Genomic DNA, 18273 nt, shown 5'->3' on the forward strand with positions numbered 1-18273 from the left:
TCAGTTTATAAATTAGGCTTATGTTTGAAAGCTGCCCTAAATCTCTAATCCCACTGTGTACCATACTCCAAAGGTGGATTGAAACCCTGTACTTAATCTTTACTACCTCCTCAGAGTTCTTACTCTTTTGTTGACATTATCAGCTTCTCTGACCCTTATCTCAAAAAGACCTCTTACTTATTGGGATTAACTTTCAGGAAAGTCCTCTAAAGCCACAATGTTTTAATTATCTACCTGGTTCCCAGAGAAGATAAGCAGGCAGAAAGCAGCAAGAAATAATCATGTCTGTTTAGACTGGGTTTTTAACTTTAGTCAGAATAAATAATAGTGACACTCTGGTTTGGAATAGCTGAGCAGGAATGTGGGGCAACGAAACACGTCAACTAGATATTCAACATGAAGAGTAAAACGTTGTAACTTCTCTCAATATTAGATATACCCAGTACCATGTGCCATTCAATGATAGTTTGGAAATTTCATCTTTTATTACAAATATTTGAGGTATGCATACAGCTGCCTCATTCACGGAATTTGGATAGTAGAGAGATAGATATTTGCTGCTTCAAATTTGAAAAACTTTTTCGGTTTCTTGGTGCCTTTGATCACAAGGAGGTGAAAAAGATTGGCAAGAAGTAGATGATCACCCGGGTCTGCCTTGGAATAGTGTCTACCCTCCCAAATTTCCATGTCCTCTCTTTTTGGCGTTCACTCTTTACTCTTTGCTCCTTTCACTGTCATTCTTATCTTGTTTTCTTAGACATGTTAGAAAGAGATTGTACTTTCACCCAGGCATAGAGTCATAGGACAAATGGTTTGTGAGGTTGATTCTAGAAAGATTTTGTTCTGTGGGGCATCTTCTCGAAAGCCTGAAAATTGGCCCTGCTGCTCAGTGTAGATCTCTTCGGACTGCCGCCACATGATGGCAGTCAGGTCCCATGCTCCTGGCCTTGCCTCACTTCCATGGTGTCGCTGCCTTTTTCTCCGATACTCACACAAATTTTGCTGTAACATAAAAGAAGAGTTTTTTGCCGACTGTAAAACAAGAATCCGTGTTAAAAATTCAAAATAACAGGTTATGGTTTGCAGAACAGTGCTGCTTTAGTTAAACATCCTACATATTGAACATGTTGCTGCGACTTTCATCTCTGTGTCCCTCTGTGGGCCTTGTGCCCATGTCCCCGGAGGAAGCCTGAAAAACAAGGAGAGGCAGAAAAAGGAGGCCCCCTCCCTGAGAGTGGTAGGCTATCGTCTTTAAACTCTGGGGAAGATGAAGAATTTCAGGAAATGTTTTTCCAACATCAGTGAGACGGTGTAGAAGAAGCACATGTATTTTGACTGTCTGTTACTTGTAGAAACTCAGATGGTGAAAAGCCTGGGGAGTCCAGTATGGTGGAATATCGTCATGGTCAATTTGAGGCGCAACTCTTTCCATATAGAAGTGCACTCTTCTGGCCCAGGCTAGATTCTAGCCCCAGGCCCGTCTTCATTACTTTCTAGTGGCAGCACTTTTAAACGTTTCCACCATTAGTCACTATTTCTGCTATTGCTTGGAGCTCAATCTAACTTAAATAAACTTATCTCTGCTCTAGCCCTGAACCAAACTAGTTTACCAAAGATTCACCAGAGAACAGGGTAATTGAGACCAGATGTGCTAAGTATCGTGTATTGTAGTTCACAGAACAGTTACTACAGACTTGGGATATTTCCATTGCCATTATTGTTTTGGAGGAAGAGAAAATGCCTCTTGAAACTTAACGCTTTCACTTTATATGTATTAATGTGGGAAAATCTTTGGCTTTAAGTTACTAAGACATTGTGTTTCTAGATGATTATGATGCTTACAGTCTATAACTTCAAAAGATGCGAGAGAATAACCAGCAAATACTCGGAGAAGAGACACAAGCTAAGAACATAGACTTTGGAATTATTCAAAGGTTGCACTCCTGTCCACCTGTCCGTGTCAGTGATTTTTGTGGACATCGTCGTCTCTTTGGTGCTTGGGTGGGCAGGCTGGTGCACGTGGATTATAATTACACTATCAGGACATCAGAGAATTATATCACATAGGGAAGCATCTCCATTTGAGCAATGCTTACTGTAAGCATGTAACCATTTCCTCCTGGCCAAATGGGGAGCCCGCATACACATGACAATACAGATGACAATACAGGTTTCTGATGCAGACATATACCAGTCATTAAGCTCAGAAGAGAATCTTTCTTAATATGCTCATGCCTTGTCTAGAATACTCAGACCTTATAAAAGAGGTTAATTAAGAGGGAAGTTAATATGCTGTTTGAGACTGTCTTTATAAAATAAGGAGAATTAGGTGTGAGTTGAGGGCAAAATACTCTTCCCCCATGCCTGCTAACAGAGACACCTGAAATTAATATACTATTTATGTAAAAGCATAGGAGTTATGTTACTATTGAATATAAGACTAAGCAAAGTCAAGTCCTATATCAACAGAAGGGAGTAAAAAGGGTCAGGGATGGTTATGAAGTGCCTAATATATGAAAGGCAATGTTCACTGCTTTATGTACATAGTCTGGTTTAGTTTTCACAATGATCCCTACGAGGAAAATATCTTCCTGATTTTATAGGGAGGGTTCCAGGTAGGAAGACAACGTGCTTATAGTCACAGATAGTAACTAGTAGAGAAATACTTTAACCTAGTTCTGTTTAATTCTAGAACGGACCCAAAAGATTTTAAATAGAAAATCAACCCATAGATTTTTTAAAGGATATTTAAATGGCTTACATAGGAAAATGATGTTTATTATTATTATCTTACAATCAGAAATGTACGAAGAAATATGGAAAAATTAAGCTGATGTCTATTGATTGACACTTCCTTTTGTATCATGTATCCTAGCAGGACGCCTTAGTAGGAGGAAGACTGCTCTAAAACAGCCGTTCGTTACACATGGTGTCGTAGTCAATTCTTAGTTTATTTCAGTTGGCAATAGAGGGTGCTGTACACCTTCTACATTTTTGCACAGAAGCATACATTTCTTTTCCCACTCTTGCCTATTTACGATCATTACCTACCTTACCTACAATGTAGTTAGCTTAATCTTTTGGTTTTAGTGAAGTTCTGGCATGTGCTCCATTTAAGATATCTCTGAATTTGTGTCAACAATGCAATTTCAGTTCTATTGTATTTCGATGTGGAATGACAGAGTTACGTTACTCAGCGGCTTCTGTACAGCGCAGAAGAGTTTGAATTAACATTGTTTTTATAAATCTAACTAATCTTTTTCTCTGCTAGTGACGGAGATTATGCCACTAACATAGACAAGAAGGAAAAGCACTATTTTAGGAGCAAGCATTAAATAATGGAAGCATAGGATTTTTAAGTTTTCAAACTCCACGTACTTACTCTACCCGGTTCATTTCCTAAACCCTAACCTTATCATGTTATGTTTCCTAAGTGGTTCTTTATAGGGAGACTTTATTGAATGTATTGAAGTTTTTGTTTATTTACATGTGTATATGAAAGTTGCTTTTTTGTTTTTTTTGAGATAAGATCTTACTCTGTTCACACAGGCTGGAGTGCAGTGGTGTGATCATGGCTCACTACAGCCTAGACCTCCCAGGCTCAAGTGGTCTCCCACCTCAGCCTCCCAAGTAGCTGGGACTATAGGCATGTGCAACCACGCCCAGCTAATTTTTTTCTATTTTTGTAGAGATTAGGTCTCACTATGTTGCCAGGGCTGGTCTTGAACTCCTGGGCTCAAGCAATCCTCCTGTCTCAGCCTCTCAAAGTGTTGGGATTACAGGAATGAGCCACTGCACCCAGCTGTATGACAGTATTTTGAACACCATTCACACAGAATAACTACTGGTATGCTTATGAGTATGATAGGAAGGAGTTAGGAAAAAGAAAGATCCAAAAGATTGCAGAAACTTTATCATGAAAGGTGTAGATTATAAATCAGAAGGGAAGTATGTTACTGTAGCATCTGCATTCTTAAGGAGCCGGTATTAGACGGTGTGATTTGGCCTACAAGTAACCTTATATAACAAAATGGGCTGCACAATGAGATGTATTATGTCAGAACACAAGAAGCCCACAGATATGATCTGTTCAAGGTTGGTGAATTCAGAGGTTTAATACTGTCATCAAAAAACTAGTTCCCTTCCATCACTCAGCTCTCCAGTCCTCAAGTTTTTCCTTCACGATGGCAGTATTTATTATTCACGAGTCATGCAAAAGCCTGGAGAAAGACTGTCTTTTACTTTTGTTACTACTTAAGAACTATAGAAAAATTTGTCCAAGAGCTCTCTTGTTCCCAGCCAACTCTTCTTTGCCCCTCAGTGACCTCTTAGAATTGTGTTTCTTTCTCATTCCAAAGCCAAGCTCTGGCCAGGGTGAATGGCTTAGAGACCAGGATTTTTCCCTGGGGCTAGGGAAGGACCTCATGTCTCTTCCAAAGCACACAGTCTTGGATGACCTAATAAGATGGAGTTATGTTAGCAGACATTCTGTGAGAAATGCCTGTTGAATAGGCGGCCAACATTATCTCCTAAAAGTTATAGGTACCCTGCTAGGAAATCAGATAGAAAAGTGTATCCTAGTTTTTGCTTTCTGAGCCAAAGGGAAAAAATGCCAGGATTGAGACTGCTTACGGTTAATGTAAGTCTTGCCAATCTGTGTGTGATTAAAGATAATAAAACCATTTTATATACAGATCACAACTAATTCCATAATGTCCTTTTGATCAATTACCCAAGACATTTCTTTTGTCTGATATGTACTTACCTTGCTTTGGGCTATGGTGGAGAGGAGATGCAGCCAGGTGGTAGAGGTGTTGATCTCTGTTTCTTTCTGGTTGGTGTCTGGAGAATTATCAAGCCCACTATTTGTTTTTACAAAATGTGAGGCTAGAACTTGTTACTAAGGCCTCCCCACCCATTAAATACGTAAAAAAGTTAAGGTTGTCATCTGTAGAACACCAGGCATCTACCTACTGCCCTATGACACACTGCAGTCCTGGGCAGCCTGAGTAATTTCAACGTATGCAGGGTAATTGACCTTCTCCCTGAAGGTAGCCTTGTATACATAATTTTAAACTCTAAACTCTTTATGTAAGGTTGTAAAGACTCATCCAATACCTGCTTTGGGCATTCCTATTGTTCTTGTGTTTGTGTATAATAAATAGACGACTTGTGGTATCGCCAGGTAACCAAAGCTTTTGTTTTGCCCACCCTCAGAGAGATGCAGGTCAGCTCCTCCAGTACCACAACTTCTGAGAGTCAAGATCCGTCTTCTGGGGACCCTGCTGTCAGTGCCCTTCAGCAGCAGCTGTTACTGATGGTGGCTCGCAGGACCCAGTCAGAAACCCCACGGGTACGTACATTCCAGAATTGCTGTTTGTGGATGTTCTAGAAACAGGGGATCTTAAAACCTTTTTTCAGGTTGGATTACCTGACAGGATTAGTCAGCTCTTTCCCTGAATTTTGCATCACTGGATTGTTGATATATCACTGCAAGGCAGTCTACTGACTGAATGTGAAAAGAAATCAGAGAGATAGCAGCTAACCTTGGGTTGATATTAACAGGGTTGCCACTGTCTCAGTTGCTTTTCAAATGCATTAGAAATTCATGCACATTGATCTGTGGTTGCCGGGATGCATAAGTCTCACAAGAGCTCACTGGATTAGGTTGCCTTTTTCGCCCATGGTTTGCAAAGTATCTGTTTTTTTAAAAAGATAACGTATTATTGCCTTGTATATTAAATATTCAAAGATTCTTAAATATTTGACTTAAAGGGAGACTTTATTCTTGGGGCAAGTGACATTATCCTCAAGAGGTCTAAAAATGTGAAGCCTTTCATTATTTTACTAAGAGATAACTTATTAATGTTCATTCATTTATCCAGTCAACCTTTAATAAGACTCCTGGGAGGCAGAGCCAAGGATTAAAAGCCAGAGATAACATGGGAGATTAGTGAAACACCCAGACATGAAGTTAGATCTGCAGATTCAATTTTGGGCATTTTGGAGGAGAGGGAATGGGGACGGCTTCTTAGAAGAAGAAATACTTGGGTTAGGCCTTGAAGAAAGATTGGTTTCCATTGGTACATATTGAGAGAAGAGGATTGTAGATGGGATGATGTCATGTGAGTGTCAAGTTTCTTTATTTCTGTTTACCTTTTTCCTGGAAATGTTTCAGTTCATTCTAGAAAAGCTCATCTTTGAAAAAATAATAATTTTATATATATATATGTGTGTGTGTGTGTGTGTGTGTGTGTGTGTGTGTGTGTTTGATTGCTTAGCCACATTTTTCCAAAGGATGCTCAACAATACAATGTGACTGGCTGCAGTGACTCATGCCTGTAATCCCAGCACTTTGGGAGGCCAAGGTGGATGGATCACTTGAGGTCAGGAGTTCAAGACCAGCCTGGCCAACATGGCAAAACCCCATCTCTACTAAAAATACAAACATTAGCCTGGCATGGTGGCACATGCCTGTAGTCCCAGCTACTTGGGAGGCTGAAGTGCGAGAATCAGTTGAACCCCGGAGGCAGAGGTTGCAATCAGCCAGGGTCGTGCCACTACATTCCAACCTGGGCAACAGAGCGAGACTCTGTCTCCAACAAACACACACACACACACACAAAATACAATGGGTTGAAATTTATACACCATTACTCAGCTGTGCAAAGAAAATCTTGAGTTACCTTGTAGCTGACCACATATTGCTCTGAGTTCTTATTCCTGTTGATGTGGGGAGTGTAGGGACGACTTAACTTAAAAGTGCTAATTGTCAGACACAGTGGCTCACGCCTGTAATCCCAACACTTTGGGAGGCTGAAGTAGGGGGACAGTTTGAGCCCAGGAGTTCAAGGCTGCAGTGAGCTATGACTGCACCACTGCACTCTAGCCTGGGTGGCAGAGTGAGATCCTCTCTCAAACAAAAAAAGTGCTAATTAGGGTAACTCAGCCCTTTCAGGCTTGGAGTTTCTGTGTGAACAAGTGTTTAATTTATTCAAAGAAGCAGCCTTTTGGGACTGTTTATTCTCTTCCCTTTCATGTATTCAGGCTCTCCTTCTCCTCCTTTCCAGGACCTCTGTGTGTAAGGGATAGGATTCCTAAACCTGTGGTTGGAAGTAGACCTGGGAGGGGCACTTCCGGGGAGGGGAGCATCCCCTCAGCCCAGTCACGGGTGTACTGTGTGTTGTACCTGCCTGGTTTGGGTGAGGTGTTGGATCTGCCACTCACTGACCACCGGAGACCCTGCCATTTGCCCTAGCCGTGTTCTGCACACACCGTCAGCCTGTACGAGGTCTGTGAGCTCTGCCCAGCTCCACCCCCAGCTGCCAGAACATAGTTCTCACCCCAGCCCTAGTATGTGGGGGCCCTGTGGAATGCAGGCTTTCCTGAGAAACTTGCATTTTCCCCATGATAGGCCCGGGGAAGCGCTAACTCCCTACTACCCTCCAGAACATTAGTGTTGAACCTTCAAGAAAGTTCCATGAAAGTATCAGGATAACTTGGAAAGATGTGAATGCCATTGATTTCATGAGTAGCAGAACTAGAGGAAACTACAAACTTTAGATTATCAAAGGTATACATCTATTGATTTAATATCTCAAAAATATCCCAGTTAGAGCAGAAACTTGAAAATACGTAAATACTGAAAGAATAAATCAGAAACAGTCCTGCCATTCCTTATTTTACATTTGTAATCCTATAAATGGCATGATGATGCATAAAAACTCAACTCATCTGTAGTGTTTTATTGTTAGACACTTAACCAAATTCATTGCTTCAACAATTTAAACTTACTTTAAGTAAAAAATTTTAAAGTTCTATATTCTGTTGTATATGGGTATGGAAGAGGAAAAATGAAGATTGCTAACCAAGCTCATGTTTAGACCCTAAGAAAATATTTACAAAGTCTCATACTGGGAAAAAAAATGTAGTTCTACTATTTGATTTCTAAATATAATTGATATCACCAGGAAATTAAATTAGGTTTTAGCCACAAAATAGAAATTAAATAGGTTTTCTACTCATTATCCAACAAATATTTGCTGTAGGCTGGCTATGCCTGCAGTCCTGTGCTAGAAGCTTGGTGTACAATGGTGAAAAAACTCAGTCCCAGCCTACAATAAGTTTAACAGCCAGTCAACCAATTCAACTCTATACAACAGGAATTCTGCTTAGAATAGGCTCTAGTGGTGTGGGACACAGGAGAAGCTCCAGGCCAGGAAATAGGGGATCAGAGAGGCTTCCTCAGCAAGGTGACACTTCTGCTGAAATGTGGAGGATGAGTTGAAGTTAACCAAATAAAAGGAGATAAGAGTATCTAGACAGAGAAACGACCTGTCCAAAGGGGCCTGGAGGTGAGGCTGAAGCAGGTGTGCTCAGTGTTCCTGGAGCCTGGAGGCACAGGGTAGCTATTTCTCAGAAGGAGACTAGCAAAAGTAAGCAGGAGATAAGGCTCTGAAGACAAGACTTTAATCCCTTCCTTCCCCCATCCTCCCTGCCTTTCTCCTTCAAGTGCAGCACATGAGCTCTGGGAGTGCTTCCCCCGCAACTTTCCGCAAGCTCTTTCTAGCAGAGGACGGAATTCTGCAGGCTTCGATGGGCAGGTGGTCAGGAGGTGAGCCAAGGCCAGAGAAAGACTTTTCTGAAATTCCTCCCTGGTACAAATACAGTATGTGTGTGGAGAATGGAGTGTCCCTGAAAGGGGAGCTTCCAGGAAGGGCTGTCACTTTTATGAAGGGCTGGTCACTTTATATATATATATATATATTTATATATATATATTTATATATATATTTATATATATATTTATATTTATATATATATTTATATATATTTATATTTATACATATATATGCACACACACACACATACACAGGAAAAGAAGAGGTTATTTTTCATCATCATAGCTGTAGAATTTAGCTCTCAAGCACAAAAGGAAAGGCAGAGCTTGGGGCATGGTTGGAGTAGGTGAAAACCTGTTGTTTGAACTCAAGATTGGCATTCAGGGGTTTTGAATATTACCAATTAAAAATGTTGCATGAATCCATATTATAAACTTGTACTTCTCTGTCACTAAGTTTATCCATCATGTGCTTCTAACCCCACAGAGTATATTCTGTAGACTCATTACCATGGTTTTTAAAATCTTACGTTGTCCCAATATGTTATGGGGCAGTACCTGAGTAATCACCTTGAAACATTTTGTTTATTACACTGCTGGTTGAGAGGCAGGTGCAGTCTACCCAAGGGCAGCATAGGATCTGTAGGAATACAGCATTTTCCGCTTCCATTTACTTTTAACCAGATATAGTCTCCAACTCATCAGCTTGTCTTACATTAAAAAATGAGATAGTATTGTATGTAAAAGTGTTTTGTAAACTCTAAAGCTCTGTGCAAGTCTATGATAGTGGCATTATTATTATTATCTTATGGATATGTGAAGGTCAAGCATTTCATTGGTCCTAACTGATGAGAACTGGTGAGAATTGCAAAGATGAGCACAGTACTAGGCCTGGCTGACTGTTATTCTAGGTAAATATAAAGGCAGCATTTACATCACAATTTACTATCATTAAAACATTAACAAGAACTTATAAGAATATTGGCATTTACTAAAAGATGAAACAGTTGAAATGATTATAGAGATGAAAGAGATGAGACATCAATTATAATATCGTAACATTTATTTTTCATCATATATTCATTTATTTGAAAGTATATTAATACTTTAAAAAGAAAAAGTAACATTTGCATCTTTTTCATTTATCATGTTCAGAAGTTCATTTAAATACGGATGCTCCTCAACTTAGAATGGGTTTATGTCCCTATAAATCCATCATAAATTGAAAATATCATAAGTTGAAAATGCACTTAATACATCTAAGCTACTGAATATCATAGCTTACCCTGGCCTGCCTTAAACATGCTCAGAACAGTTACATTAGCCAACAGTTGGGCAAAATCATCAAATACAAAGCCTATTTTGTAATAAAGTATTGAATATCTCATATCACTTACTGATATTCTACTGAATGCTTATCCCTTTCACAGCATTGTAAAGTTAAAACATCATAAGTTGAATCACTGTAAGTCAGAGGCTATCTGTAATAGGTTTAGAATCTACATGATTTGTTATGAATTCTGGCTGCTAAACATAGCCACTGTTATAATAGTATCATTCTACTTTCAAAAAAATTTGTTTTATCCCTCAAAGTTTTGTTCACATCCAGATATAATTCACATTCCACTTGTATGTTTTGAACACAAGTTATGTGTGTGGCACTGGGCTAGGTGCTGTCATATTTGATGTCATTTTATCTTTAAGAGAAGTCTTCAGGGTAGGCATTATTTCATCTGGGGGTTGAATATCTAAGGAAACTGCAGTGCAGAGAATACTGGATCTTGGGGCATCTAAGGGACCCTGATCCAGTGTTCCTTCCTAGTTGCCCTTTTGTCACTATTAGGGCGTCCAGTGCTCACATCCCCCTTGGCAGCCACTGCTGTGATTTCTCACAATCCCACTTCTGACACCAAACAGAGTCCCTACCAACCCTTCCTTCCCAGTGCTGAGCTTGATAGCTGTTAGGAGTTACATGTAGTTCCCCAAAGGACCACTTTTCTTCTCTCTACTGTTCACTCCTCTACTCCTTCTCCCTTTTCCCTGCCCTTTCAGGTAAAATCTACAGATACCTTCTGAGAACCGGAGACCCTCTAATTATTTTCAATATCCCCCCGCAAAAAAGAGGCCAATAATTTAAATCCATTTGTGCCTGTTCAGACTTTGGGGAGGTTCTGTAGAGCTGATCACTTACTCTCTTTCACTTAACAGGGCATAATATCTATTTTAGTTTTTATTGGATATGGTTCATTCTCAAAATCACAACCCTGACTTTAAGTTTGTTTTAAATAACATATTATTTGTAATCCATTATTCCTCATCTTATTTTTGCCAGTTTCCATTTTCAAATGTGTGTTGTTAACTTGTTCTTTCACAATTAGACTATATGTATTGTCTATTGAACTCTATTTGTTTTGCTGTGAAGGTGGCTTTCTCTTTACTGATGAGCACTGCTTGATGTGTTGATGCACCTAGGCCCCCTTAAGCACGATTGTAGAAAGAGCCCAGACTTTGGCTTCCAGCAAATCTCTTCCTAATCTGGGACCTTGGACCAGTGGCCTAATCTCTCAGAGCCTCAGTTTCTTTTAGGAAACTGAGCTATTGTGATCTTTTAAGGATTAGAGATAATATATGTCAAAATTATGACTTTACTAGTTGGTGGCAGTTGCTAATATCATCAAAAAATCTTATTTGTTGTCTGGAACTCTTGAAAGTAGCATTATTTGAGCAGTAGAATTTCTCGGGTATCTCAGAAGGCATAGTCTTTTATTCTTAGATTTCAAAAATTCCACCCAAAATATTTCTAAAAGGTACACTGTCCTTCTCTGCCTTCTTAAGAAGAATATACTGATAATAATGTAAGTTGTTCTTGATAATTCAAATTCCTTAAATGAACATTGGATATTATGATATAAACACTAATCCATATGGGGAGTGTGTGTAAATGCAATTATCTGGTTTTATAAAAAGAACCTAAGTTCAACTTTTATCCTTTCCTTTGTCCTCCCCTTTCCTAAACTCTTTCTCAGAATCATAGAATTAAACTTGCAGGCCCAACTACTGGGCAATGCAACATCATTATTCTTTGGCAAGGCTTAATGAATCAGAGACATAAACGTCTTTTTTTTGTCAGTTTGTCCATGCATTCATTTTTTTTTTCATTATTTAGATCACTTACAGTGAAAGATAAAAGTAATGAATATGAAGCTCCTTCTCAGACTCCACTGAGGGTCCTCAATTATGCGAGCCCCTTAATTGTTGATGCACCCCAGGGAATGCCCAAGACCCCTTTACTCCATGCCCTCTTCCGGGATGTCAGTCCTACACTCTCTGGTGACTCACTTCTCTCTCCAGAGACAGATACAGATGTAGATGTGTTTATGCATGTGTGATGTTATTATGACTGGTTTGCTTGCCTATTCCCAGAAATTTCCAAACCCCTGTAAGGTGGAAACTCTCTCTTGTTATGTTTTCAATTTTCAACATATATTACATATAGTATTTGGTTTATATAATCTACACAGTAACTATTTTGTTCGATGAGTGAAAACATGAATGATATTAAAATGATGAGAAATAATTGAATTTGAATTTGGTACCAGAAGATAGTCCAAGAATAATTGCTGTTATTCACCAAATCATGTAGCTCTGGGCTTCTTGGATATCGAAGACAAAAAATAAAATTTTATGAACTTTTTTTCCCATAAAAGAAGTCAAATCTTTTTTTTTTTTCATTAATTTTTGAGGATTTTTTTTTAAGCAAGGATTTTCATTTAAGCAGCAATAAACAGCACAGTATGCTGGAATCTTTAATAAGTTTTAAAAAAGATGCAGGCATAGTCTTCATGTAAGTTTTTCCATACTGACCTTTCCTAACAGCTAAGCATATCAAATGAAACCCCACTTTAAGAAGGCATTTTTCTTCCTATTGGAAGGAATGCTCTCATCTTAGCTGTTGCTTACCCTTGACCTGTTTATGCATCATACATGGATTCTTACATAATAAGGACAGTAAACCATGGGCTCCTGTGCACCTAATTCTTATTTACACTCTTTGTCCATGTGGCTTCAAGGAAAAGGACTCCTTTGTGGGGGGAGGTTTACTATAAACCACAAGTTCATCATCATGCAAAGAAGCTGTTCCTGCTGAGATGACACCAGGCAGTTTCCACAAAGCTCTCTTCTGTGTTGAAATAGAATTCCAGGCACAAGCAGCACTTACAATCTCAACTTTCTGGTTATCATTCAGTCCAACTCATCCTGTATATTGCCTTCATGATGGATCAAATTTCCCTGTAGATGCCTTTTGCATTAATATTTGATATCCGGAATAACTCCATTTTCCATAGGCTGAGTAAGCAGATTAGCATCTGGAAATGCAGAGATGGTAAAATTTGCTTTCTTGGAGAGTTCTGCAGTGGCCTCTAATGAAGCAGCTGCACTGCCTCCATGCATGCCAGGCACTTTGACATCAGTGACTTCCCCTAAATTAGGAGAAAACTTGTGCAGTCTGCCCATGTATATAACTTTGTGCTTTGTAAGCCAAAGAGAAATGTAGGAGTCCTTTAAAAGCCGATGTCACCTGCACTGCTGCCGCTGCTCTTTGTCCCACACTCATCCCTTTCTTGTCTTTGCCCTTTTTAATCTCCTGTGTCTTACGTTTGTCGGCAAAACCAAACAAAAATACAGATTAGAATAATCCAGCAATTCTATTTCTGAGTGTATATCCAAAAGAATTGAAAGCAGGAGCTTGAAGAGATATTTGCACACTTGTGCTCCTAGCAGCACTATTCACAATAGCCAAAGGATGGAAGCAACTTCAATATCCATTGACAGGTTAGTGGATAAACAAAACATGATACATACATACAAGGAGTATTATTCAGCCTTAAAAAGAAAGGGAATTCTGACACATGCTACAACATGGATGAAGCTTGAGGACACTATGCCGAGTGAAATAAGCCACTCACAAAAAGGTTCAACTACTATATGATCTCATTTACATGAGGTACCTAAAGTAGTCACATTCATAGGGACAGAAAGGAGAATGGTGGTTACCAGAGGCTGGGGGGAGGGTAAATGGGGAGTTGCTAAACAGATACAGGGTTTCAGTTTTGCAGGATGAAAAGATTCCAGAGATCTGTTGCACAACAATGTGAATATCGTTAATGCTATTGAACTTTAAACTTAAAACGGTTATGGTGGTAAATTTTATGATATTTGTTTTTCAAACACAGTTAAAGGTATATAGAGGTTAGAAATAGAAGCTCTGGGCCGGGCGTGGTGGCTCAAGCCTGTAATCCCAGCACTTTGGGAGGCCGAGACGGGCGGATCAAGAGGTCAGGAGATCCAGACCATCCTGGCTAACACGGTGAAACCCCGTCTCTACTAAAAAAATACAAAAATCTAGCCGGGCGAGGTGGCGGGCGCCTGTAGTCCCAGCTACTTGGGAGGCTGAGGCAGAAGAATGGCAGGAACCTGGGAGGCGGAGCTTGCAGTGAGCTGAGATCCGGCCACTGCACTCCAGCCTGGGCAATAGAGTGAGACTCCATCTCAAAAGAAAAAAAAAAAAAAAAAGAAAAAAAAAAAAGAAATAGAAGCTCTGAAGGGGGCTGGGGTATCTAGAGAAGGCTTAAGGATGGTAGCAAGAAGTGACAAGCAAATGGTCAAACAGTGAAGGAGGAGCTGCATGGGAGCTTTGGTTTTAACAGTTTCTGTACATGAGAACAGGAGACAAAACACAGGTGGGATGTCCAATAGGAGGCTCCCCACTTCATCTGGGACCTCACTGTTAGGATTAACTAAGCACATTCTATTACCAACATCTTCGCTAGGGGGACTGCATGGAAAACTGCCTGTTCCCAACCTTGTTCCAGGCTCCTTAGAGTCCCTCAGTAAGTATTTGATAGACAAATCAATGAAGACTAATTTTTTTTTTAAACTGAATTCTTTTCCACTGAATTAGAGCTAATCAGAGATGAATTAGGGGTTAAAACTTTTAATATCTGGGTCTAAATTTCCCCACATTTTGGTTTTAATGATTTAGATTTTTTTCAATAAATAGTTCAGTTTTTCTTATAGCGGGCTTCACCAATAACCTAGATAGTCCCAATGAAAATCTTTTTACTCTTAGTAAAATTTGAATATGTATCTCAACATTAACACACTTTTCAGAAATGAAGTCATTTAAGATCTTTTATTGAATTCCTACTTTTCGTAAGAACTATTTTTATAGCAGTTTCTTGGCCTTAATGAGCAGCAGCATTTTTGTGATGAATAGCATAATTTTAATGGTACATTGTAAAGGAATTGAAGTATGTTGGTAAGAAAAACCCTTTTTGTTGATCATTATCCTTTTCTTATTTATTTTAACTGAAATATGTTGGTTTACATTTCGGAATTTGAACATCTGCTTTTTGTATTTTTAAATTATGGTGTATATATATATATATTTGTGGCCGTGGCATGACAACATGAAACACTTTTTCCTGTTGTTTCTTTTGGTATCTAAAAGCATGTGAGTCAGGATCTGGAAGCCTCGTCATGTTCTTCAACACAAGGAAAATTTAACCGAAAACAGTTTTACAAATTTATCATTTTCCCTGGCAAGTGGATTAAAGTCTGGTACGATCGACTGACCTTGCTGGCATTACTTGATCGGTAAGCCACTGAGCATGCACATGTGCTGTCGGAAGGCACACCGGGGACGCGACAGTGCCCACTGCATGCTTTCAAAGAGAAAACTGTCACTCGCACATTTTCAGGTTGTGCACTTCCTTTGCTGACAACCCAAAGTCAAAGCAATAAGATCTTGACAACTTAACAAATTGTAGTTTAGCAGTTACAATGAGAAATAAGAGAGTTACAATAAGTAACTGTCTTATTAATGATAAATTAATGTTATAATTAATAATAAGAAATAATGAGAAATAGTAAGTTACAATAAGAAATAAGAAATGGTTTGTATTTCAGGTTCGTTTGGGCACAGTAGCATGCTTTGGTGTACTCATGTCTTGCCCCAGTTTTGTGGGAAAGCTTGAGGCCCATCTGTAGCAAAGGGCCTGGCCTGACTTGGTGTGGGCCTGGGGAGAGGAGGGAAGATGAAGTAGGGTGATTTCTGCCTCTTTCCCGGACACTTTGGATTCTAATTGCTCACTTGTGTCTGATGCACACTCATTTGAATGTTAATTTTTCCTTTAATCCCCTTTTCTCTTTCTCACCTCCTCCTACCACTATTCCATATAGCAAAATGTTGTGGGGTTGGAGCTGTGGTTACTGGGTAGGGAGAAAGAGGAGGAAAAGTTAAGGTTAGTTAAAACATGATGGAGGCTGAGCATGGTGGCTCATGCCTGTAATCCCATCACTTTGGGAGGCTGAGGCTGGTGGATCACCTGAGGTCAGGAGTTCAAGACCAGCCTGACCAACATGGTGAAATCCCATCTCTACTAAAAGTAAAAAATTAGTTGGGTGTGGTGGTGCACGCCTGTAGTCCCAGCTACTCAGGAGGCTGAGGCTAGAGAATTGCTTGAACCCAGGAGGCGGAGGCTGCAGTGAGCCGAGATTGTGCCACTGCACTCCAGCCTGCACAGCAAAAGCAAAACTTAGTCTCCCTCTGACTCCCCCCCCCCAAAAAAAAACATGATGGAGATGGGCCTAAGGAGTGGGAGCTTCTCATTTGTATCTTTGCCTACCTCAAAATTTGCACATAACAGTTTATGATGTTCAAGGACTGAGTAGCACTGACTATGCGGTTGGCTTGAAAATTTCAGATGCTATTACTAATGCTGCCATAAGCAATTAAGCAATTGCTGAGTTTCATGATTTAATGCCAGCCCTTGGGGGCAGTGGAAAAACTGATTGCCTGTCTTGTTGTCATTGGTCCCCCAGTGACTGGTTGTTATAGTAATGTCTTAAATAGTGTGATCACATATGAAAAAAACTATAGTCATGCAAAATTACAACAATAAATTTTAGGACCCACAAGTCAGGGAATGGAGTTATAATGGTTTTCCTAACAACACTATGTTATCCAAGGGGCACACACTTAGAAGGAACATTTAATACTTAACTAATAATCCAACATAGTATACTCTGATAAATGAGGCATTTTTGAAATATTAATTATTTTCTCTTAAAAAGAAATTATTGAAAGTTGGACTAGCTTGCATTAACCCTTCATATCAAAACAAAAATAAATATATCTATAGATTTGTTTGTTATTTTAAAATCTACTTGGTGACAAAAATTCAATGGAAATCCATTGGAGGTCTAAGAAGGATGATGAAGATGATCACACTTTTTTTTTTTTTTTTGAGACGGAGTCTTGCTCTGTCGCCCAGGCTGGAGTGCAGTGGCCGGATCTCAGCTCACTGCAAGCTCCGCCTCCCGGGTTTACGCCATTCTCCTGCCTCAGCCTCCCGAGTAGCTGGGACTACAAGCGCCCGCCACCTCGCCCGGCTAGTTTTTTGTATTTTTTAGTAGAGACGGGGTTTCACCGGGTTAGCCAGGATGGTCTCGATCTCCTGACCTTGTGATCTGCCCGTCTCGGCCTCCCAAAGTGCTGGGATTACAGGCTTGAGCCACCGCGCCCGGCTGATGATCACACTTTTTAAAAGCTTATGTTTTTATTATTTTAATCACCTTTCTGGCAAGTCACGATGGGTTTTTTAATGTTGTGCTTAGGGATGACCTAGAAATAGCACCATTTCCTTAGCCATAGATCCTTCAGCTGGTGTGGGGAATCCCTGGACTTGAGTCAGCCTTGGGAATTAAACCCGGTCCCTACTACTTATTAGTGCTGTGATCTTCGGATGGCTATGAAACCTTTCAGTGCATCAGTTTCCTATTTGTTAAATGGGTATTATCTATACCACAGGGAGGTTGTGAAGATTAAATCAATTTAGTCATTGAACCAGTTCTTTAAATACTAGTTGCTATTATTATTATTATTTGGAATGTGTCCCAGCTCCCAGAAAGAAGAAATATTAAAAATAAATAAAATTAGGATAGCCAAAGTAGATGTTTTCAAATCCAGACACTAAAATTTAGACTGTTAGTTCATAGGCAAAATCACTTTTTTTTTTTTTTTTTTTTTAACTTAAAGTTCTGGTATACATGTGCAGAATGTGCAGGTTTGTTACACAGGTATACATGTGCCATTCTGGGCTTGCTGCACCTATCAACTCGTCATCTAGGTTTTAAGTGCTGCATGCATTAGGTATTTGTCCTAATGCTCTCCCTTCCCTTGCCCGTCACCCCCTGACAGGCCCCGATGTGTGATATTCCCCTCCCTGTGTCCATGTGTTCTCATTGTTCAACTCCCACTTATGAGTGAGAACATGTTTTGTTTGGTTTTCTGTTCCTGTGTTAGTTTGCTGAGAATGAGGCAATATCACTTTTAATTTAGAGCCATATAAGCCTACCTAAAGTCATCTGTTAGCAGGATTGGTGATCTGGTTTTACAGTTCAGAGTCAATTAAAATAAGGAAAGGGACTACATGAATTCACAAGTCACAGTGAGGAAGGAGGAAGAAACCCAAAATACTGACCTAGAAAAACTGAGCTGTTTGGGACCTTTGCAAGGAGGGCATAATCCCCAAACAGGGCTGTGGGTCAGAATCATCTGGGAAGCTGGGTAAAAATGCATAATATGCATA

At 39.7% G+C, this 18273-nt stretch overlaps 1 protein-coding gene across 4 annotated transcripts in view; it reads left to right on the top strand.

Annotated features, from left to right (window-relative positions):
• Positions 1-18273, top strand: part of PCNX2 (pecanex 2) — a 275321-nt gene that overhangs the window by 54110 nt on the left and 202938 nt on the right. For 3 of the 4 annotated variants that reach the window (XR_002732387.2, XR_002732388.2, XM_023216240.2), the window contains exons 9-10: positions 5218-5353; positions 15132-15277. Coding sequence is in view for 2 of the 4 variants with exons in the window: in XM_023216240.2 (XP_023072008.1) it covers positions 5218-5353; positions 15132-15277 (282 nt within the window). In the remaining 2 variants the exon portion in view is untranslated. The remainder of the gene's footprint in view (positions 1-5217; positions 5354-15131; positions 15278-18273) is intronic. The other variant, XM_023216241.1, reaches the window with a different exon arrangement.

This window comes from Piliocolobus tephrosceles, chromosome 1 (assembly GCF_002776525.5).
Source record: "Piliocolobus tephrosceles isolate RC106 chromosome 1, ASM277652v3, whole genome shotgun sequence".
Taxonomy (NCBI): Eukaryota; Metazoa; Chordata; class Mammalia; order Primates; family Cercopithecidae; genus Piliocolobus; species Piliocolobus tephrosceles.